General features: G+C 34.6%; 1 protein-coding gene across 4 annotated transcripts in view; it reads left to right on the forward strand.

Annotated features, from left to right (window-relative positions):
• Positions 1–22,020, forward strand: part of Rab3ip (RAB3A interacting protein) — a 33,468-nt gene extending 11,448 nt beyond the window's left edge. For 2 of the 4 annotated variants that reach the window (XM_069988499.1, XM_069988508.1), the window contains exons 2-11: positions 1,197–1,477; positions 2,355–2,613; positions 6,821–6,916; positions 9,939–10,016; positions 10,599–10,802; positions 14,134–14,262; positions 15,407–15,519; positions 17,291–17,390; positions 17,474–17,543; positions 20,300–22,017. In XM_069988499.1, the coding sequence (XP_069844600.1) occupies positions 1,227–1,477; positions 2,355–2,613; positions 6,821–6,916; positions 9,939–10,016; positions 10,599–10,802; positions 14,134–14,262; positions 15,407–15,519; positions 17,291–17,390; positions 17,474–17,543; positions 20,300–20,382 (1,383 nt within the window). In that variant the 5' untranslated portion in view covers positions 1,197–1,226 and the 3' untranslated portion in view covers positions 20,383–22,017. Of the gene's footprint in view, positions 1–1,196; positions 1,478–2,354; positions 2,614–6,820; positions 6,917–9,938; positions 10,017–10,598; positions 10,803–14,133; positions 14,263–15,406; positions 15,520–17,290; positions 17,391–17,473; positions 17,544–20,299 lie in introns of all 4 variants that reach the window. The other 2 variants (XM_069988525.1, XM_069988518.1) reach the window with 2 other exon arrangements.
• The last annotated feature ends 683 nt before the right edge of the window (positions 22,021–22,703 follow it).

Genomic DNA, 22,703 nt, shown 5'->3' on the forward strand with positions numbered 1-22,703 from the left:
ATTTGGGAATTTTGAAGTTCTAGGAAGGATTATTTATGATTATCAAAGTATTATTATAGGAAGGAAAAAATTGGAGAGGTTAGATTCAGATCATAGAAGATTTGAAGTTAGCTAATATTTTACACTAGAAATAGTGGGGAATTGATAAATAATTTATAAGACATTTAGCTTTATATTTTTAAATGAAAAATGTGAGCAGACACTTCTTAGTTTTCATGTTAGTGTTGTAATTTTTGTTTATCTTTTGTGAACAGAGAAATAGAAGCATACTCGTTATCGTTAATGGTTGCCATACAAATGTTATTGAAGCCCTATCAATTGTCAGGTGTATAGTACTCTACTAAATGCTGTAAAAGATTGTCTTCTGTATTCCTCATGGCAACTGGGACACAGGGGAGAATAGTGTTGGGCCCATTCTTATCCTATCAGAAATAAACTTCAAGGCTTAGGGAAATGAAGCATATTACCCAGGATTGGATTTTGGGCCTGTAAAAGCTATTATTGGAACAAACAGTTAAATTCAGTGGGGCTTGTTTATTAGATAGTAATTTTCATCAAGTGTTTGGTAACAGGTAGTGATGATGATTTTTGTGATTTGATAGAACATCCTAATATCGTGTATATACTAGGATATACTAGGATTTAGGATATGGTGTATATAGTATATACTATATACTTGCAGTTTGTGTGTGTGTGCTTTTAATTCTTAACTAAATTGTAAATTATTCCAAAAACGAAAACCAGACTATTCCAAAGTCACATTGCCAGTATGAGGCAAAACAGAAGTAATTGAATTTAAGTTCGTGTGTGTGTGTGTGTGTGTGTGTGTGTGTGTGTGTGTGTGTGTGTGTGTGTGTGTGTGTGTGTGTGTGTGTGTGTGTGTGTGTGTGTGTGTGTGTGTGTGTGTGTGTGTGTGTGTGTGTGTGTGTGTGTGTGTGTGTGTGTATCTTTTCTGCCTTTTCTACTTTTTCTATCCAAAGTTGCAGATGATATAAAGTTAAACCAAGTTTCTTCCCAATCAGTTTATCTGCCTTTTGTGTAGGAATTTTATTCTGAGGTCACTGAATAAAGGCTAAGTTTTCTTTACTTTTTGAAATTATGAGCTTATGTTTTATTATGGCTGTTAAACATGTTTTATAATTTACACATCTTAGCTTTAAATATATGCAGTAGTAATTATGTTCTTTTGTTTTTAGTATAGGTTATCTTATGATGAGGCCTTTGCTATGGCTAATGATCCCTTGGAAGGATTCCATGAAGTAAACCTTGCCTCACCTACTTCTCCAGACCTTCTTGGTGTGTGTGAATCAGGAAATCAAGAACAGACTACCTCACCAAGTGTCATCTACCGGCCACATCCTTCAGCTTTATGTTCTACTCCCATCCAGGCTAATGCATTGGATGTTTCTGATCTTCCTACCCAACCAGTGTATTCATCTCCCAGACGTCTAAACTGTGCAGAAATTTCTGGTATCAGGTAGGGGAGCATCACACTTAGTGTGTGTATGTGTGTGTGTGTACGCATGCAAGGTCATGCCTATACAAGGCCTTGAACTCAGGGCTTGGGTGCTGTCCCTTAGCTATTTTGCTCAAGGCTGGTGCTTTATCATTGAAGCCACATCTTCTAGCTTTTTGGTGGTTAATTGGAGACAAGAATCTCCTGAACTTTTTTGCCTGGTCTGGCTTTGACCTGTGATCCTCAGATCTCAGCCTCCCATGTAGCTAGGATTACAGGTGTGAGCTACTAGTGCTGGATCTGGATTGTGTTTTGAATAAATAATTTTTTTAGTTATCTCAAGTTTTATTCTATAAAATCTGAATAATACATGTAATGTGATATACTTTAATATTCTAGAGCAGGGATTGGCAGATTTCATGGAAAGGGCCAGACTAAATATTTTAGGCTTTGTCATCTAATCTGTAACCCAATGAATGATACAGTTTTGCCTTTAGAGGATGAATGCAGTCATAGATTATATGTAAGTGAACAAATAACTACAACTTCATATATGGACAAAGAATTTTGAATTAATGTAATTTTTACATGCCACAAGATATTATTGTACATTTGAAAATGTAAAAGCCATTCTTGGTTCGTGGCCAGATTGATTTAACCTTCAGGCTGTAGTTTGCTCTCCCCTTTTCTTGACTAGCATTATCCATCCAAAAGAACTTCTGTGGTGATGAAAATGTTGTGTTTCTGTGCTGGCCAATGTGAATGATAGCTTTGGCTACATATGACTCTTGAGCACTTGAAACATAATTTGTGATGGACTTGCTGTAAGTTAAGTCTAGAGCTATAATGTGTGCTACTTCTTGTGATAATTTCTGAAAATTGTTCCTTTCTTTCATAGCATTCATGTTACAGATCCAGCATCTTGTATTACCTCTGGAGTCACGACTGGACCAACTAAATTAACTACAAGGAAGGACAACTGTAATGCAGAGAGGGAGTTTTTACAGGGTGCCACTGTCACAGAGGCCTGTGCTGGCAGTGATGATATCTTTGGGTTGAGTACAGATAGTTTGTCTCGCTTGCGAAGCCCATCTGTTCTGGAGGTTAGAGAAAAAGGGTATGAAAGATTAAAAGAAGAACTTGCAAAAGCTCAGAGGGTAAGAAAAGAATTGTTCTTTCATATATTAGAAATCGTTACTTCTCCATGGAATAGCGCATGATATAAATGTTACTATTACAGTTCTAATGTACCCTTCACAAATGCTCAGCTTCAGGTACTTTTGGACAGCACTTAAGAATTTATTAATAATGGCCTGGGAATGTGGCTTATTGGTAGAGTGATTGCCTAGCATACATGAAGTCCTGGGTTTAATTCCTCAGTGCCACATAAACAGAAAAAGCCAGAAATGGTTCTGTGGCTCAAATGGCAGAGTGCTAACCTTGAGCAAATGAAGCTCAGGGACAGTGCCCAGGCCCTGAGTTCAAAGCTGCAGGACTGGCAAAAAAAAAAAAAAAAAAAAAAAAAAATTAGCTAAGGAATAGGAAAGCCCTAAGAGAATACCTAGAAAAGTGAGATTCTGAAACCGTTCAGTACCCTCTATATTGACTAAGTTATTTGTAATGAAAATTTAGTGGTTATATTCTGTGTGTAAGTCTTTCCCTCCTATATGTGATTACTCCCAAGTTCATCAGTCTGATTCACTTTATTTTGAAGAATTAGTTTAGTAACATCACCTTTACCACAATGTTGGGTATGAATATTTTCTATATCTTCTTACTGAGTTTTTTATTCCATGAGGCTTTTTGTTTCCCATTTGGTCTTTAAATTTTCCATTTATTTCAAATATTGTGGCCTCATTTTACTGTTGTTTTTTTTCTCCTCCTGAGATTGTTACTACATTTTAGAGCAAAATATATATCATTAGAAAATAGAGCCGGGTGCCAGTGGCTCACTCCTGTAATCCTAGCTACTCAGGAGGCTGAGATCTGAGGATCATGGCTCAAAACCAGACTGGGCAGGAAAAGTCTGTGAGACTTTTATCTCCAATTAACCACCAGAAAACTGGAAGTGGCACTGTGGCTCAAGTAGTAGAGCGCTAGCCTTGAGCTAAAGAACTGAGGGACAGCGCCCAGGCCCAGAATTAAAGCCCTATGACTGACAAAAAAAAAAAAAAAAAAACCAACAAAACAAAACAGAAAAAAAGCAGGGCAAATCTCAAGTATACAAGTATACTTATATACTTTTAACTTTATAATTAAGTATAAACTTATTTTAAAAGCCTAGAAGAGCAAAATAAAACTAGAGAAAGTAGATAGAAGGAAATAATAAAGATGAGAACAGAACTCAAGTGAAAATGATAAAAAGGAAACAAAAATTGAATGAAACAATACTGGTTCTTTCAAAGATCAATAAAATCAACAAACTTCTAATAAGACTGACAGAAAAAAGAATGTTCAGATTATCAATAGCAGGAATGAAACAATGGTGTCAACAATTGCTATAGATAAATTTGACATCCATGGGAAATTGAAAATATAGGACAGTTATTCTATAGGTATAATTTCTTACAAACTGTGACACTTCCAAGACATTTTATTTTTTATTTTTATTTATTTTTTTTGGGGGGGTCCGGTCGTGGGGCCTGAACTCTGGGCCTGGGCGCTGTCCCTCAGCTCTTCAGCTCAAGGCTAGTGCTCTACCACTTGAGCCACAGTGCAACTTCCGGCTTTTTTCTTTTTGCTTATGTGGTGCTGAAGAATCAAACCCAGGACCTCAGGCATGCAAACAAATACTCTACCACTGAGTCATCTTCCCAGCCCCAATATTTTATTTTTTAATATATATTTTTTATTGTAAAGATACTGTACAGAGGGGTTACAGCTACCTGAGTAAGGTAATGAGTACGTTTCCTATAGAGCATTGTTACACCCTCCTTTGTTTTTCCCCTACCATCCCTTCCCTCCTTACCTCCCCAACTCCTCCCTCCCTTCCCCCAGAAGTTGTAAAGTCTTTTTCAACATAGTACCAGACATCTATTTTATCCGTTCCCTTCCATATTTGGCTCTCAAGAGCATAACTGTTTTATTTTTATTTTTTAAAATTCCTGCTGCCTAGCCTAATGTAGAACAATACATGGCATAAATATCTTTCTATTCATGCTTCAGTACATGGCTAATGGTTAAACAGCCATGCGGATAATAAAAAAAATTTTTTTGTTAAAATATATTTCATTAGGAAGAAAAATCATCAGCCTTTTAAACTTTTCCTGAATGGAAGGGATGTGGTGGGCTATGGTTGCATTTTGTATCTACCATTTGGCTTAGACTTTGTCTTTTTTTTTTTTTTTTGGTCCAGTCATGGGGCCTGAACTCTGGGCCTGGGTGCTGTCCCTCAGCTCTTCAGCTCAAGGCTAGCACTCTACCACTTGGGCCACAGCGCCACTTCTGGCTTTTTTCTTTTTGCTTATGTGGTGCTAAGGAATTGAACCCCAGGGCCTCATGCATGCAAGGCAAATGCTCTACCACTGAGCCACCTTCCCAGCACCTAGACTTTGTCTTAACACAGTATTTTAGTGAAATCCCAGCTTATTAGAGGTAAGCTATGATCATACATATCCCATCTTTGAAAACATGATGTTTTTACTTACTGATCAGTAGTTTGTAGTGTCTTAGTTGGGAAATTCTTGCTGTAAATTAAGGATAAAAGCTACCAAATTGGATGGTACAATTTTGGAACTATGGTGTGTGCTGTATCAAGTTTTGATTTGCTGTATTGAGTTACTTGAAATGAAAATAAATTATGAGCATATATATATATATATATATATATATATATATAGTAAATTTTATTAGGAAGAGTAAGAAATAGTTTCATTGTTTACTTAGACTTCAATACTTGGTGAGGACCCTTAAATATGAAAATGTTTTTTGAATTCTAGTGAGTTGTGAATCAACAGCCATTCTCTTTATTCTAATTTTTCTTAGTTGACTTTTTAAAAATCTTTTTACCTTTAACTTATTTATATCTTCCAATTTTATTGCAGAAAGTGTATACTTTGGTTTTGCTGTTTATCCTTTATAATAATCTCTGTCATTTAATTAGACCTAGTACATTCAATATAATATTGATAAAGTTTCATTATATCTGCCATCTTACTATTGGTTTTCTATTTGTTGTCCCATCTGATTCCTTTCCTCCTTTTCCCTCCTGTTATGTCTTCTTTTGTAATCAGAATTTAAAAATAATTTTATATCCTTTAGCTTATTTTATTACATTAATTTAGTAATTGCTTTAGGCTTTATATAATACATCTTTAAATTGTTACAGTCTACTTTCCAGTGATGATAAGGAAATGGAAAGACTTGGAAAAAATTATATTAAGTGAAGTAAGCCAGGCCCAAAGAAACATAGGTCCCATGGTTTCCTTTATTTGCAATAGCTAGTATATGTCTGAGACAAGCAGAAATGGTCAGATAAATTGATGTTAGGTAAAATGAACCCCAAGATAAGGATTCAAATGTTTTTTCTTTCTTGCGATTGTTTCTACCATATTTATAAGATGATTTCTTTGTTGCTTCGTATGTCCCTCCCCCATGGTATAAACCCTGTTTTCACTGTATTTGATGTTGGTGTAATTTGTGGAGGGGAAGGGAAAAGACAAATTGTTTAAATAGGGATGCAAGTGGACCCATTGCAACAATGAGATGTACAAGACGTTATGTCAAAAAATGAACTTTACAACTTTGGCCAGGCGCGGGGGGGGGGGGGGAGAGGTGGGCTGGGGGAGATGGGAAGGGGAAACAAAGGAGGAGGTAACAATGCTTGTTAAGAAATGTACTCATTACCTTGCCCATGTAATTGTAACCCCTCTGTACGGTATTTTCACAATTTAAAAAAAAAAAAGAATCTTACAAAAAAGTAATTTTGTCCAGGTACCAGTGCTTTACTCCTAGCTTTTATGTGCTTTAATCCTAGCTATTCAGGAGGCTGAGAGCTATGGTTCAAAGTGAGCCCTGGCAGGAAAGTTTGTGAGACTCTTATCTCCAAGGCTGGAAGTGGAGCTATGGCTCAAGTGTTTAGCTTTCAGCAAAAAAGCTAAGGAATAGTGCCCAGATCTTGAGTTCAAACCCCAGGATTAGCACCAAAAATAAGTGTATTTGTATTTTCCCCTTCCAGCTTTTGTGTTATTATATATTTCTTCTTATGTTTTATTGCTTACTCTCATAATATATATTCGTAGTTGATCTTTGATGTTTTATGAAAGAAATGGGCAGTTTTAATATTAATGGGGAAGTATTTGTAATTTTAAACTTAATTGTCATCCATTGCAGCAAGTAATTACTAAAATGATCAATTTCTTGTAGGAGTTGAAGTTAAAAGATGAAGAATGTGAGAGGCTTTCAAAAGTACGAGATCAGCTTGGACAAGAACTGGAAGAACTCACAGCTAGTCTGTTTGAGGTTAGTCTTGATTGTATCTTGGCCAGCAGGAACATCTAAATTTTTATATATTGATAGAATTGTTTTTTGAAGGAATTTTGCAAAGGTTATGGTTGACTTCATGTATATTCCTAAATCCTCTAAGTACAAAATTTTTTAAAAATTAAAAGAATTTAAAGTCTATAACTGAAAATGGAAAGGAAAAAACCCAGAGTTACCAGTAAAAGTAGTTTAAAAATATATGTGGAAAGAAAAGAAGTAAATGTTTAAAATTTTAATTTTACTCTTCATTATGGATTAGTTAAGAATAACATTTATGACTCTGAAACAAAGGTAAGGTGATTTGAGAAATGTTAGAAGACATACCTCTTTATCTCCAAAATTTCTACCCACCTAAAGCACTGATTCTCAATAGGAGTACCATGATCATGTAGCACATAGAAGCAATAAGATATATTGCTAACTGAGAGAGAAATAGTTAGAGACAGAAGTACTTCTTTTTTTCTTATTATAAAGGTGGGGGTTACAGTTACATAAGTCAGGCAATGAGTACATTTGTTTTTGAACAGTGTCACCTCTTCTCTCACTTTCTCCCAGTTTTTCCCTTCTGACCCCTCTCCCCCACAAGTTGTTTAGTTCATTTTCAACATAGTGTCTAGTATCACTTCTACATTTGTTCATCCTTCTTCCCACCATTTCTGAGGCACTTGTTAATAAAGAATTGACTCATCTAGAATTCTTACCCTGATGTTTATTCACTTATGAGACTGTATTTAGAATATAAGCTCAGTATCTAGAGCTTCAAAATTGAGGATTTAAAACAATTAAGATGTTCTTAAAGAACTCTGATTTGCCGTTTCAGAGTGCTCTGTACGAAATTTTCACCTACTATTTTGTGAAAGCTTTATTGGAATTTCTAAGGCTTCTCACATGTCATTCCCATAAACGACAGTGCTATTAATGAGTTGATAGTTTTTGCTTGTCCTTCTGTATATTTTTCTTATGACTAATGGTATAAATAAGTAAACAATGATCAATTTGTGATATAGCTAACTGCAAAAGAAGTTGGCTTTTACTTGTGAGCTGTTGTCTGTTTTCTTTCATCCCATTCACAATCCTTATATAAGCAAACATTGAGTAAAAGGACTGAACTGAACTTGGCTGCCCCATTGGTAATAAATACTAAATTCCTAAGTCTATTTAGCATCTGATGTCAACTGTTACTTCTATAGTTGACCTCAGATTCTTAAGTTCAGACTATATTTTGGCAGTATGTCTTTGCTTAAGTTATAGATGCTTAGTGAAAGAAATTTGTTTCCAAAATTTGATAGATAAAATAATTAGATAAAATTAGATAAAATAATTCAGATACAGACATTTGCACAAAATAACCTATCTTTAGATATAAAGAACCATCAAGAATGTCATAAAGGTCATCAAGCTAAATTATAATAGAAAATAGTCCTATTGCAAAAAAAAAAAAAAAAAAGCACAGACCCAAGCATAAGGTCTTTCCTCAAACAAGAAAGAAAATAATCAATGTAGACCTCAGATTTTCCTGTCACCAAAGGAAAAATAAATAAACGTTTAAATGGGATTTTGAGTTAATAGTGACCACCAGAGTATTAATAGGATGGCCTGTGCTTTGTGAGGTTTTGTTGAATGTGTCAAGTCTCAATGTTGGTATTAAAATCCATTATTTTCACCTTTAGAGGTTAGATTGCACTAAGGATGGGGTTTCTTGTAGTGACTTACTTCCACTATTTTTTTTTATAGATAAAAGATTTTACAACTTTTTAAATGTATAATTTTTCCCATTTTGTTTCAAAACAGAACTGAGATATAAACACAGATAACAGTGAGGGTACTAGAGTTGAAGAACAATTAGGTATTCTTATGTTTATTTGGTCTTTCTACCCCCTCCCTTTTCCCATTCTAATGAGAATGTTCTGAGTCTATGAAACATGGTGTATAAAGCACTGTTCTATCTATATCAGTTTTGAGAGGAGGAGACAATCTGAATAAATGATTCTGGGAAAAAATTTAACTGGAGACATTCTCAGGAAAAGAGAGAAGAGTGTAGTTATGTCAGAGACATGGGCTCCAATCCTATGTTTACTACCCATCATTACATCCTTAAACTACTGAACTTCCCTGAGCTTTAGGTTTCTGGATTGGCATGTTTTAGAGAAGAGCAATTACTTCCTCATTGGAGGTTATTGTAAGATCAGAGTCATGAAAATGCTTTGTTAGCTATGAGGCACAATGGAGCTGGTGTTTCTTTTTCTTTTTCTTTTTCTTTTTTTTTTTTTTTTTTGTCCTCGGTCGTGGGGCTTGAACTCTGGGCTTGGACACTGTCCCTGCGCTCTTCAGCTCAAGGTGAGCTCTCTACCACTTGAGCCACAGCACCACTTCCGGTTTTCTAGCAGTTTATTGGAGATCAGAGTCTCATGGAGTTCCTGCCTGGGCTGGCTTTGAACTGAGATCTTCAGATCTCAGCCTCTTGAGTAGCTAGGATTACAGGCGTGAGCCACTGGCGCCCAGCTGGTGGTTTTTATTATATGAACGAACTGATACAATCGTGTTGACTGTAACAATGTGGTTTGACTTAATTTTATACAATAGATGAGTTCTTAGAAAAAAAAAGTGGAGTATGAGTAGGAGTTTTATAAACTGTCTCTTACTTAGAATACTCACATTAAACTAAATTCCCTGAGAAATCCTTGTATAAAGTTTAGATATTTTTAAGGGGAGTGGGGCAATGAAAACAAGCACCCCATGCTTACCTCTTAGATATCAGGATTTGCTTTAAAACAAAACACATCCCTGATGCTTTCAAGTGTCTATCTTTCTTCCCCGTTAGGCACAGAGGGGTAAGGCTTTGCATACATGTTAGGTTACCTGGTGGTGATGCAACTTGAAGCCTAGGCAGGGAGGAAGAAATCCAAGACAAACCTTTTCTGGGAGGCCATGAACAAAAAAATTAAAAAAGGAAAAAAAGATCTTAAAAAAAAACAACAAATTGAGATATTAACTTTTACAGGAAGCTCATAAGATGGTGAGAGAAGCAAATATCAAGCAGGCAACAGCAGAAAAACAGCTGAAAGAGGCACAAGGGAAAGTAAGTTTTACTGTCTTTAATAATATAAACTAGGGAGAAATTTGTGATTGTTGTTTTCAGATATTTTCTTATCAGATTTTGTTCTGACTTTTGTAAATGTGCCTATTTTAGATTTGGAAATTATAGAAAAATACAAAGAAAATGGCTGCTATAGTAAACATTGGTGTGTATTTATATTAAAACCAGATGATTTAAAGCCTTGTAAATCACTCTAAAGAATTATGTAGTTACATTTTAATATTAGTACGTATTTTCTTAGTTCACTGAAAAAAACATTTAATTGCTAGTAGATTTTATTTTAGGAGTGAACTACAATGAATTATGTTATTATATTTTGATGATTTGGAAAATTTGCATAAACGCTTAGATTAATTTTGACAATTAAAAACTTTATTTTGACGTACTTGTCTGAATCCAAACCATATGGAAATATTAGAAAACTTGGCTATAATTTTACTTTATTACTTCATAGGAAATACAAATTAAGCTTTTCTGTTTTATGTTTTTACCAAATTGCTAACATTCAGCTTCATCTGTCTTAGAACATTTCAGTGTGCATGACTATGTTGATTTCTTTTCAAGATTGATGTACTTCAAGCTGAAGTGGCTGCATTAAAGACACTGGTATTGTCCAGTTCTCCAACATCACCTACACAAGAGCCTCTGCCAGGTGTAAAGACACCTTTTAAAAAGGGACATTCAAGAAATAAAAGTACAAGCAGTGCTATGAGTGGCAGTCCCCAGGACCTCAGTGTGATACAGCCAATTGTAAAAGACTGCAAAGAGGTAACTCGACAAGGACTGTCCCCTCTGACTCTGTTGATACTTGTTAATTTTCATCACTGAGGTATCAGTTATGATATTATGCCAGCAAAATCTTTAGTACAAAATATACAGTATTAAAATGGGGGAGGCTTTATGTAGAGCTGACTGCTTTCAGGGATTCTTCACTTCCATTCTCTACCTGGCTGACCTTGGAGTGTACCTGCTGGAAACTTGGTAAGTTTCTTAAGCTCATTTTTTCATTTAGGAAAAAAACTGTCATGTGTTACAGAAGGGAGAGTGGGTGGCTTTAATGTCCTAGAATGTGATATTATGAATGTAAGATATATGTGAAAAATAGATTATTTTCTTAAAATCTAGTGTATTGTTTTTACTTTAATTCTAGAAAAGCAGAATTTTATATTGATAAGGAGTCCAAAGAATTCATCCATGGAATTAAGCAACAAAAATAGAAATTGTGGTAACCTTATACTTTAGAACTTAGGTTTTAACAGTAACAGAAAATGTTTAAATATTTTGAGAGTTCAGAATAAAAATTGTGTGATTACAAAGTTTGTGCTAGGTGTCAGTGGCTCATGCCAGAGGTTAAGATCTGAGGACTGTGTTCAAAGCCAGCCAGGGCAGGGAAGTTTGTGAGACTCTTTATCACCAATTAACTACCAAAATGCCAAAAATAGCATTGTGGCTTGTGACTTTAAGTGGTGGAACATTAGCCTTGAGCACAAAAGCGCAGGGACCATGCCCAGGTCCAAATTCAAGTCCTAGGACTGGCACACAAAAAATGTTTGTTCATCCAAAGGGGATAAATTGCACATCCAAAGGGATAAATTGGTAATTCATGAAGCACTGTCCTCCATTTTTTTAAAGCTATGTATTGTATTGTTGAATTTATGTCCATCATTAATCTTGAAGAAGCTGCTATTTGGGTTTATTCAGTTTAATTTTTTCGTGGAGTCAGGAATTTATTAAATTGAATGACAAGAATTCAGTATTTTAATCAAATCAAACCATTTTGTTCAATTATTAATTAAAAGATGCTAAATTGAAAGAAGTTCAATATTGAAATCTGAATGTATCAGTATCTAAAGTTCACATTGGTGTCTGTGAAATGTTTAGGGAAATTAGTTATAACTTTAATTTGATTTCTTGGAATTCAAATAGAATTTGAATTGTTTATTACAACTTTGTATTTTTTTCAGTAGATGTAATTTTGTACTCTTACCCCTACTGTCACATTAAAATAATTTGTTGTAGTATATTTTAAAAGTTTGTTTTTGTTTTTTCAAATCCCTAAAATAGGAATAGGCCCATATATGTTACTTGTGTTGTCTTGTATTTTTACATGTTGTGAAGAAAGTAACATTTTATTAGACAAAGAAAACATAAAAGAAGTATGTGTATGTTTCTGTAGAAAATGTGACAGGACACTTAGTCATTATATTAGCAACATACCTTTTAAAATTATATTTTTATTATTATTAAGTAGTTGTATAAAGGAGTTAACTGTTCAACAAATAAGTTTATGAATGTAATGAATCTGATCAATGTCACCCCTTTCATCATTCTCTCCCATCCTTCCCACTCAACCCCTCCCCTTAGCTTTTTAATTTTGTAGGATATGCATTGAATATCATTACTCCATTCTCCCTCTCCCTCCCTTGTTCCCTTTTCTCTACTTTTGAAGTACCAGTTTCTTGGAATTTATTTTTTATAACATAACTTAAAAAATTAGTGTTGTACAATCACCTTGACAATAAAATTTTTAAAAAAGTCAGTGTTGTATAAAGGGGCTTGATTTAGATAATTCTGTATAGGAACATAATATACTTAGATCAGTTTAGCCCTCTTTTGCTCTTTTCTGTACCCACCCTCTATCTTTTAAAATCAAGTTTTAGAATTTTTTACATTTTTATAAATGCATGTAAAGTACTTGGATCATAGTCAACCTCCGTCACCTTCTCCTTTCACCCCCATCTGTTCTACTGTTTTCCGTTCAATCAGTCTCTGTTTTACATGATATCATTTTTCCCCTGCATAGAACATATGGTACTTTATTAGTCTGGCTTTTTTCACTTAACATGATGATATCCAGTTCCATTCATTTTCCTACAGATGAAATAATTTTATTCTTCCTATGGCTGAATGATACTCCATTATATTTGTTTACATTTTCTTTATTCATTTGTTGATGGGCGTATGGGCTAATTCCATAATTTGGATATTGTGACTGCTATAAAAAGATGTACAGGTATCTCTATTTTATACTGACTTACTACTTATCCAGTAGTGGATAATATAGTAATTCTATTTTTAGGCACATTTGAGGCACTTCCATACTGATTTCCATAGTGACTGCATTAATTCACATTCCCATCAGCAGTACATAAGGGTCCCTCAACCACCACCACATTCTCACCAGTGTTAGTTGCTTTTTTTGGCGGTAGCCATTTTGAGTAGGATGAAATGGAATTTCAGTTATTTTGATTTTCATTTCTTTTATGGCTAAAGATATTAAACAGTACGTGTATTTATTGGCCATTTGTACTTCTTGAGAACCGTGTTTAATTCATTTATTTACTGTTTCTTAATTCTTTTGATTTATAATTTTTGGAGCTCTTTACATATTCTGGGTATGAATCTTTTATCTAATGAATACCTGGCAAAGATTCTCTGTAGGTTGTCTCTTGGTAATTGTTCCCTTTATTGTGCAGAACCTTTTAAATTTGATACAATCCCATTTGTACATTCTTGCTCTTATTTTCTTCACCAATCAGGCTTATTCAGAAAGTAGTTTCTTATGTGTATATCAAATGGTTTCCATGTTTTTTTCTTCCAGTAGTTTCACAGTTTCTGGTCTTATAATAGGTTTTTTAAAAAATCTACTTTGAATTAATTTTTATACAGAATGAGAGATAGTAAACTAGTTTGAATATCCAGTTCCCAACCCCATTTGTTGAATAAGCAGTCTTTTTCTCCCTGGTGTATGTTTTTGGTTTCTTTGTCAAAATCAGATGGCTGTGACTATGTGGACTTACTTTTGGATCGCCAATTCTGTTACATTGGTCTATTTGTTTTTATGTCAGTACCATGCTATTTTTGTTATTATGATTGGTTGTATAATTTGTATATCCAGTAGTGTTCTGGCTATTCTAGCTATCAGGATTGCTTTGGCTGTTTGGGGTCTTTTGTGTTTCCATATGAATTTTAGGACTGATTTTTCTATTTCTGTGAAAATAATATTGGGATTTTGATAGAGATTGCATTGAATCTGTAGGTTGCTTTCAGTAGTATAGCTGTTTTTTTTAAAAAAAATTGTTTTCTTTTGGTTTGTTAGGCTGATCTATCTCTGTATAATGAATTCAGATCTTGGAAGGATGAGCCTACAATGGACAGAACATGTCCTTTCTTGGACAAAATCTATCAGGAAGATATCTTTCCATGTTTAACATTCTCAAAAAGTGAGGTAATTTTTTTTATTTTAATAGGAATATGACAGTTGTTTTATAGATTTTTTGACTCATGTTATTTTTATACCTCATAAATTAATTAAGAAGTCTCATGTTTTGCCATTTTTTTCCATTTCATATTAGGACCCTAATTGTTGCCATTCAGTTATTGAACATCTCTTTCTATTTGAGTGAATGTGTACTGTGTTGGAGTGAAACATAAGTATGCATGGGAGGAGGGCTTGTTTCTGACTTACAACTTGAGGGAAGTTCCTTACATACTCTGTTGAGTTTATCTCTGTATTATTAAAAAAATGTTTATGGAATTTTGGGTCTATGTTAGTGTTAGAGCTCTTGCCTAGCTTCAAATTTGATCCTCAGCACCACAAAAAAAGGGGGCATATTTAGTTTTTCCATCTTTAAAGCAGAAAAACCAATGTCTATGTCAGAGGATTGAGTGGATAGATGAGAGAGATATAAAAACTTAAAATAATCAGTCACTATATTAATGTAAAATCATAATTTCAATTTGTCCTCACATGTGTTTATATATCCTATCAATTAATGTTTAAGGAACTTAATCGTTAAGAGCCTTATGTAGGTTGTTTATTTTAACATTTCTTGTAAGAATAATTGAAAATGAGTTAATACTTTGAAATGAACCTTTGCTGTTTAGTGTGCTCTGTAGCTGGTTTCTGTTAGGTCATGTAGCATTTGTAATCTTGCTAGACTGAAGAAGTTTGCCATTCTTATTTTATTAAAAATTTTTTGTAGATTTTTGTGCATATAAATATGTTAAGAGAATATATAGTTATAATTAATATCTATCACTGTGTTGTAAATGATCAGTTTTATAAATTTAGCTGAATAAAGTATTAGATATTAATTTTGAAATGGCATTTACAGTGGATGTTAATTGTGGATAAAAAATAAACAGATTGGAAATAATCCTTGAAAAAAGTTTATTTTACTATAACTGAATTGTCTTTTATGTCAATGTTTGCATTATAAATGAAATTAAATCAAGACTGTGTTTTCTTTTTTGTGCATTGGTTAAGTCCAAGTCAGTGAAAAACAAGAATAATTTATCAAATTAGTTCATGTTTGTTTTTTTTCTTGCAGGTATAGCATCTCATGGTTTCTTTTTATTTATTTTTTAAGTTGGCTTCTGCTGTCCTGGAGGCTGTGGAAAACAATACTCTAAGCATTGAGCCAGTGGGATTACAACCAATTCGGTTTGTGAAAGCTTCTGCAGTTGAATGTGGAGGACCAAAGTAGGTGTTTCACATCTGTGACTTATGGAAGATTGTATGTTTTAAAATTTTGTATGCCACAGTTTTCCATTCATTTATTTTTTGTCGTTTTAAGTGTGATTGTGTTTCTCCTATTTAGACTTTGTATAGCCTAAAGGCAATGAGGGAAATAAATAGCCCTTCAGATTTAGCATCATGTGAAAGCCCCACTATAAATGGAAAAACTGAGTGAGAATATAGAGCCCTGAGTTTAAACTCTAGTACTAGCACACAAAAAAGAAATGACTTGGAAAAGTTTTGAGGAAGCTGCTTACTTACAGGTTAAGAAGCAGATTAATATGGAAGTTGGAAAGCCTGAAAGTGTTCATAGAAGACAAACATTGACTCCCATCAGTTATTGTGGTACCCAAAGAAGAAAAGACTACTTAGTCAGTGTTAAAGTCTGTTGTACAACAGTGTTGGTATTATGTGGCTGTTTACGGAGTGTAGCTAGTCATGTATTTATCTTGTAAGCCACACTTCCATCGAGAGTTATATCCTGTGTTACATTGTCCTGTGACAGAATTGTCCTGTGCACAATGACCTCTGAATTTTAGGTAAAAAAGGATTTACAGTCTTAAATTATCTTGGTCCTTTAACCCTCTACTCCAATGAAGACTCAGATGTGGTGATAATAGTTTATACACATTAAATGACTATGCCCTATCTTATTTTAAATATAGCATGTAATAATTTTATTATAGAATTTAAAATTTTCTATTTAATTTATCTTGTATATTTTCAATATTATGCAGCTTATGATGTCATAAATGTCATTGTCTATTTTACTTACAGTGATGCTAATTTTGCATTGACAAAGAGTGGTAGTTGTATTCATTCAGATTTCTAGCTTACAAAGGTGACAGCAAGGCTACTGCCTGCTTCTTTCTTATCTAGAGCAGAAGAGAGGGGCTCATCAATTATTCAGTAGTCACTATGTGCCCGCACCAAGCATGTGCCGGGCTTTAAAGAATAATAGATATAAGCTGGGTGCTGGTAACTCACACCTACAATCCTAGCTGTTCAGCAGGATTATATCCAGAGGATTTTCATTCAAAGCCAGCCAAGACCTGAAAACACTATGAGACTATATCTCCAAAATAACTTGCAAAAAGCCAGGCTGGTTGCATGGCTCAAGTGGTAGAATGCCAGCCAAACAAGTGAGCATTAGACCCTTAGTTCAAACTCCTGAACCCGCAAAAAACAAAACAAAAATAATCCCTACCTTCAACAGTTAATAACCTAACACAAAACTGAATTCTTTTACCAGATTTTAGATTTTATAGTATACAGATAGAAAGGGCACATGTAGTATATTCTTTGGTAAGTGTATTAAGTTGCTTACTCATTTGTACTTTTCCCTATGTCCCACACTAAATGTATAAAGCACCCCATGTGGAATCTCTAACCTTGAAAACTATCAAAGTTTTAAGACTTGAACAATCATGATTAAGTTCTCTTTAGCTGAAAAATCGAAGAGGTGGTAGAAAGCTAAGTACTGTCCTACAGCTGATTACTCATTCGTAAATATGAAATGTGGAAAGCTTCTATTTTTAGAATATAAGTCTCAAATGGTAAAGACGTGGTCCTTTTCAGTACTATAGCCCCACATCTAGAACAGTGCCTTTACATAGAATGATAGGTTCTCAAATATTTATCGTCTTCCTGAATGAATATAGACATATTACACTGAGGGTAAGGGCAAAATGCCCTTAATTTTTTAAAAAAAGTGAAATTTATGATTATTTTACAGAAAATGCGCTCTCACTGGGCAGAGTAAATCCTGTAAACACAGAATTAAACTAGGGGACTCAAGCAACTATTATTATATTTCTCCTTTTTGCAGATATAGGGTAAGTGACAAACCATGCATTTTAATAAAATTTGTTTTGATAAAAGATGCTATATTAATTGTGACGTTTTCCTTTTGTCTTAGATCACGTCTGTATGTAATTTTTTTACGTACATTCGATATATTCAGCAGGGACTAGTAAAACAGCAGGATGGTGAGTGTTCTTAATTCATTATAAATGTGTTATGTAAGTTTAGTAAAAAGTATAGGACAAGTAATAATGCTTAAATTGTATTGTTCTACATTTATCTTGAAGCCCTTTTTAGTTCTAATAGGATGTGTAGATAATTTAGGAACCAATTTCTCTTCTAAAGATACTGTATTTAATCCCTTCATTAAAATTCAAGAGTAAATTCCATCTCAGTGGAATAAAGATGACCACATTCTAAGTCAGCAGAAACATGCAGATGATACATTTTCAAGCAGATTATCTCATGCAAGTGTGTTAATTTTTTTTAAACAGGCTTCCATGAGTGCTGATGATAGCTTCAGTACCAAACATAAAAACTAATATGACCCAGCAGCTCCAAAGAGGCATATCTTAAGTGCATGTGGTTGTTTCTAAACTGAAATTTAAATATTGGGTTAGGAACAAGTCTGCCAGTTTTGTATTTGAAGTTGTGGGAAATTTTCCTGTTCATATTTTACAAATGCTGAAAATATTCTTGTGCTTAAAAATTAGTACAAGTTTACCCACTTCTTTGCTGTAGCACAAACTATCCAATCTCAATTCTGTGGGACATGTGTCATGCTGATAAAAACTTAGTGTAGCTTTTCTTAAGCTCAGATCTGTTAGCTAAATCACATTTTTTAGACTGCCATATACTTCAGTTTTAATGCCTACAAGAACAGGTACAAAAACTGGGCACCGGTGGCTCATACCTATAATCCTAGCTACTCATGAGGCTGAGATCTGAGGATCAAGGTTCAAAGCCAGCCCAGGCAGGAAAAGTCCATGAGACTCTTATCTCCAATAAACTACTCAGAAAACCGGAAGTGGTGCTGTGGCTCAAGTGGTAGAGTGCTAGCCTTGAGCTGAAGAGCTGAGGAGGGACAGCACCCAGGCCCAGAGTTCAAGCCCCGAGACAAAAAAAAAAATAAAAAAGAACAGATATGACATGAAACTTACCTATAGTTAATATGGAGTTTCAAAGGGCTGTGTAACAAAAGTAGTCTTTAAGTTAAGATTTTTAATGACTTTAATAAATTGAAATCCTTTTGAAAACATGCTGGTAGATAATGTTTAGATTGGAAAAATGGAGATTTTGTGTTAACTTAAATTGTCCTCTTTGTTTAAAAAGGATCCAGGCACTGGTGGCTCACACCTGTAATCCTAGCTACTCAGGAGGTTAAGATCTGATGATTGAGGTTCAAAGACAGCCTAGGCAGGAAAAGCCATTAGACTTTAATCTTCAGTTAACCCCCAGAAACCTGGAAATAGAGCTGTGGCTAAAGTAGTAGAGTACTTGCCTTGAGCACAAAAGCTCAGAATTGGCATCTAGATCCTGAGTTCAAGCTCTATGATCAATATAAACAAACAAAATTTAAAAAATACTTGCAGGAAATCTGATATGTAATCTATGCAAACAGTATCACAAGTGGTAGTAATATTTATTCAGGTCACTGCAGCCTTCTTTTCTTGAATTAGGAGGAAAATTATATCTTCTCTAGTTTCCATTACTCTGCACTACATAAATGGTATTGTGTCATATATTTTATGGGACAGTTTGTAAATATTTCACATATTTGAAGTTCAATTTTCTGTGTCTTCTGCTACAAAGGGTTAAAAGGCAATTAAATATTAGGCAGGGTTTCCTAACCTTTATATTACAATTTGAGCATCCCTAATCCAAAAATTCAAGATACCAAACATCTTCATGCTGCCATTAGTAGAAAATAAGCTACCTGACTCTCATGTGATCAGAGTCAGAGTTCAGATACACTTTGAGCTATGTGCATAAGGTTTATATGAAGTATCAATGAATTTCATGCTTAGACTTCTGCCCTCTTCCCAATGAGACTCTCTCATTGTACACATGCAGATATCCCAAAAATATAAAAAAAGCCAAAACCTGAATCTTAGTGACACTCAACTTTTAGTATGGGATATTTAACTTAAGAGCTGAATAACTCTTTGTTGTAGGTGATGTTTTATAAGTTGAAGTAGGTATTTAATAGCATCTCTGACCTTTACTTACTGGATATAACTGTTAAAAATGTATCCAGGCATTACCAAATTCTGAGGGGCAGAAGTCTCCTGGTGGTAAATCACTGATAAATCATTGTAATCTGGTCATAGACTTTTTATTGTCTAAAATAAACAGCAACCATGAAATAATTCTCAATGGAATAAAGATGACCATATATATAGTTGGAATATATAGATCATGCTAAGCAATCATTTTTATTTATAATTTGAGCTACACAAAAACTTCTCTCTGATTACAAAGAATGTTACTGAGCTTCTGGATTCTCTTGTTTTCCCTTTTTTCCCAGTTCATTGCTAGTGGTTATGAAAAGTAAAATAGCCAAGTATAGAGCATTACTAGAACAAGAAGATTTGTAGTTGCATAATGACTCTTGAATAATTGAACATTTAATACTGAAGGGAACAAAATTAACATTTATTCATGACACTGAAATGCTTTCCTTAGCCTAAAATTATAGTCTTCAATGTCTAAAATACAGGGATGACAAAACTAGTAAATATTGTTTATTTGATTAAATTGGAATGCCCAAAAGTACATGGGAGAAGTTTGTGTAATATATTGAAAGAAAATCCAGGGATTAGAACATCATTAGGAAATACCCACTTTGGCATTTCAGCTAATCTTACATTTTTATTGAAACATTAGCAATAATCAAGATGGTAAGATATGATTTACGTGTCTCTCTTTTCCATTTGTGTAGTTGATCAGATGTTTTGGGAAGTTATGCAGCTGAGAAAAGAGATGTCACTGGCAAAATTGGGATATTTCAAAGAGGAACTCTGATGCTCTGCGTGGGACCATGCATAAACCTCCCTGAATAACTGAAAAGTGGCTGAATATTTTTATGGTTACTAAATATTTATTTCCAAGGAATGGGCCCAAAACTTTTCCCTCTTGCAAATTACACTAAGAAATACCATGATTTCTCTTAAACCCATGCTGTGTTTGCCTTTTCATTAGTTGAACACACTAAAAAGAATCACAGGTATACCAGTAATTGTAACTTACAGTTCCAAAAATCCAACTAAATAAATAAATGATAGATTGAATGTGTGTTTCTGTTCTAGCATTTAGAGTCAGCAGATGATATTAAGTAGTATCACATACTAAGTTTCACACTGAACAACAACCTGTGAAAGTCATGAAAGAGGATTTGAGTAAGCAGAACTCATTTCTATGTTTTGTTTATACATTGGGCTTTAGAAACATTGTAAAATAAGATAGTAAAAAATTACCATCTTTACTGTTATACTCTCTGTAATTCAGAGACTCACTTTATTTTGTTTAATACCAGTCACATTTTATCTCAGAGGCACAGTATTGAGCATCTTGAAATAAGTTGATACTGTATAGATCTTGGGCACTCATGGAATTGAAGGTATCTTAAGATTAATGAGGAGCTGAGCTGGTGCCTTACACCTGTACTCCTAGCCACTCAGGAGGCTGAGACTAGAGGACTACTGTTTGAATCTAGCCTAGGCAGTAAAGTCTGAGAGACAACATCTCCAATTAATCATCAAAATTTCATACAGGACTAGGTGGTCCAAGTGGTCAAATGGTGACCATAAGCAAGAAAGCTGAGCTAGAGTGAGAAGCCCTGAATTAATCCCTGTTGGACAAAAATAAGTAAATAAGTAAACAAATGGTAAGTATCAGCCAGGTACTGGTGGCTGTAATCTTATCTATAATCCTAGACTTGGGAAGCAGAGATTGGGATAGGGGATACTGGTATTGGATAAGTGATTTGAGGCCAGAGTAAGCAAAATGTTCAGGAGATCCATCTCAATCCATAGCTACTCATGCTCTGTCATCTCAGTACTTGAGAGGACATGATTGGGAAGATCTCTGGTTTAAACTAGCTCATACAAAATTTACCACCCAACAGAAAGCTGTAGTGGTGTGTGGTTATTCCACCTATAGTGTGAAGTTTGAGTAGGAGGGTCATCTAGATCCACCCAGACAAAAAGTATGAGTTTATCTCCATAATAACCAGAGCAAAAAAGGCTAGACATGTGGCTCAGGCAGTGAAGCACCTACCTAGCAAGTGTGAAGCCCTGAGTTCAAACCCTAGTGCTAAGTAAATAAAATAAATGAGATTCAAGGAGGTTTATAGGGCTGTAGTCTGAATGGCTGGCATACTGACTAAACACTTAGTTATTATAAAACTGACCTGTGTGGAGAAATTGTCAAATTATAAAGGTAAAGAGGTTCACAGTAGCGTCACAGTAAGTTCAGGGTAGTGAAAGGAAGAAAAAAGAAAAACATCCATCTAGAGAAAGCTACTGTAAATATTTTTGCATAATAGCTCATATCTCTCAGACATTTTCCACTTAACAGCTGTCTATTGTGGGGGAAAATGCATATGTCCATCTTCTTTTTTTTTTTTTTTTTTTTTTTGAGTCCAGTCGTGGGGCCTGAACTCTGGGCGTGGGCGCTGTCCCTCAGCTCTTCAGCTCAAGGCTAGCACTCTACCACTTGAGCCACAGCGCCACTTCTGGCTTTTTTCTTTTTGCTTATGTGGTGCTGAGGAATCGAACCCAGGGCCTCAGGCATGCAAGGCAAGTACTCTACCACTGAGCCACCTTCCCAGCCCCCCATATGTCCATCTTTAGGAGTGTGCTTATATTAATGCCTTTTTGCAGGGCAACATGGTGTAAACATCAGCTGCTTGCAACACAGTAACTCTACATAGATGGAGTATACAAAGCACCTCTCAGAAAACTACAAATAACACGATATTTTTCTCTAGTTTTTTTTTAAGCCACAATGTTTAAGTCAAAAAGCAGTATGAATTTGTATGTGTTTAACATTGTGCTATAAAATTGTTTTTCTTTATAAATGCAGTACAATTAACAGCTGGGATGGCTTAAGCCTATAATCCCAACTACTTGGGAGGCCAAAATAGCTGTTACAGAGCCAGACCAACCTGGACATAAAAGTTTGTTAGACTCCATCTCAACCAGTGGCTAGGTGTGGTAGCATGGATCTATTATCCCAGCTACAGGGAAAGCACAGTTACTGTGCATAGTGATGCCCACCTGTCATTTCCTGCAACACAGGAATAGAAGTAGGAGGATTACATAAATTGAAACCCTACCTTGGAA

The sequence above is a fragment of the Dipodomys merriami genome, unplaced genomic scaffold (genome assembly GCF_024711535.1).
Source record: "Dipodomys merriami isolate MVZ:Mamm:240054 unplaced genomic scaffold, mDipMer1.0.p SCAF_10, whole genome shotgun sequence".
In the NCBI taxonomy this organism is placed as follows: Eukaryota; Metazoa; Chordata; class Mammalia; order Rodentia; family Heteromyidae; genus Dipodomys; species Dipodomys merriami.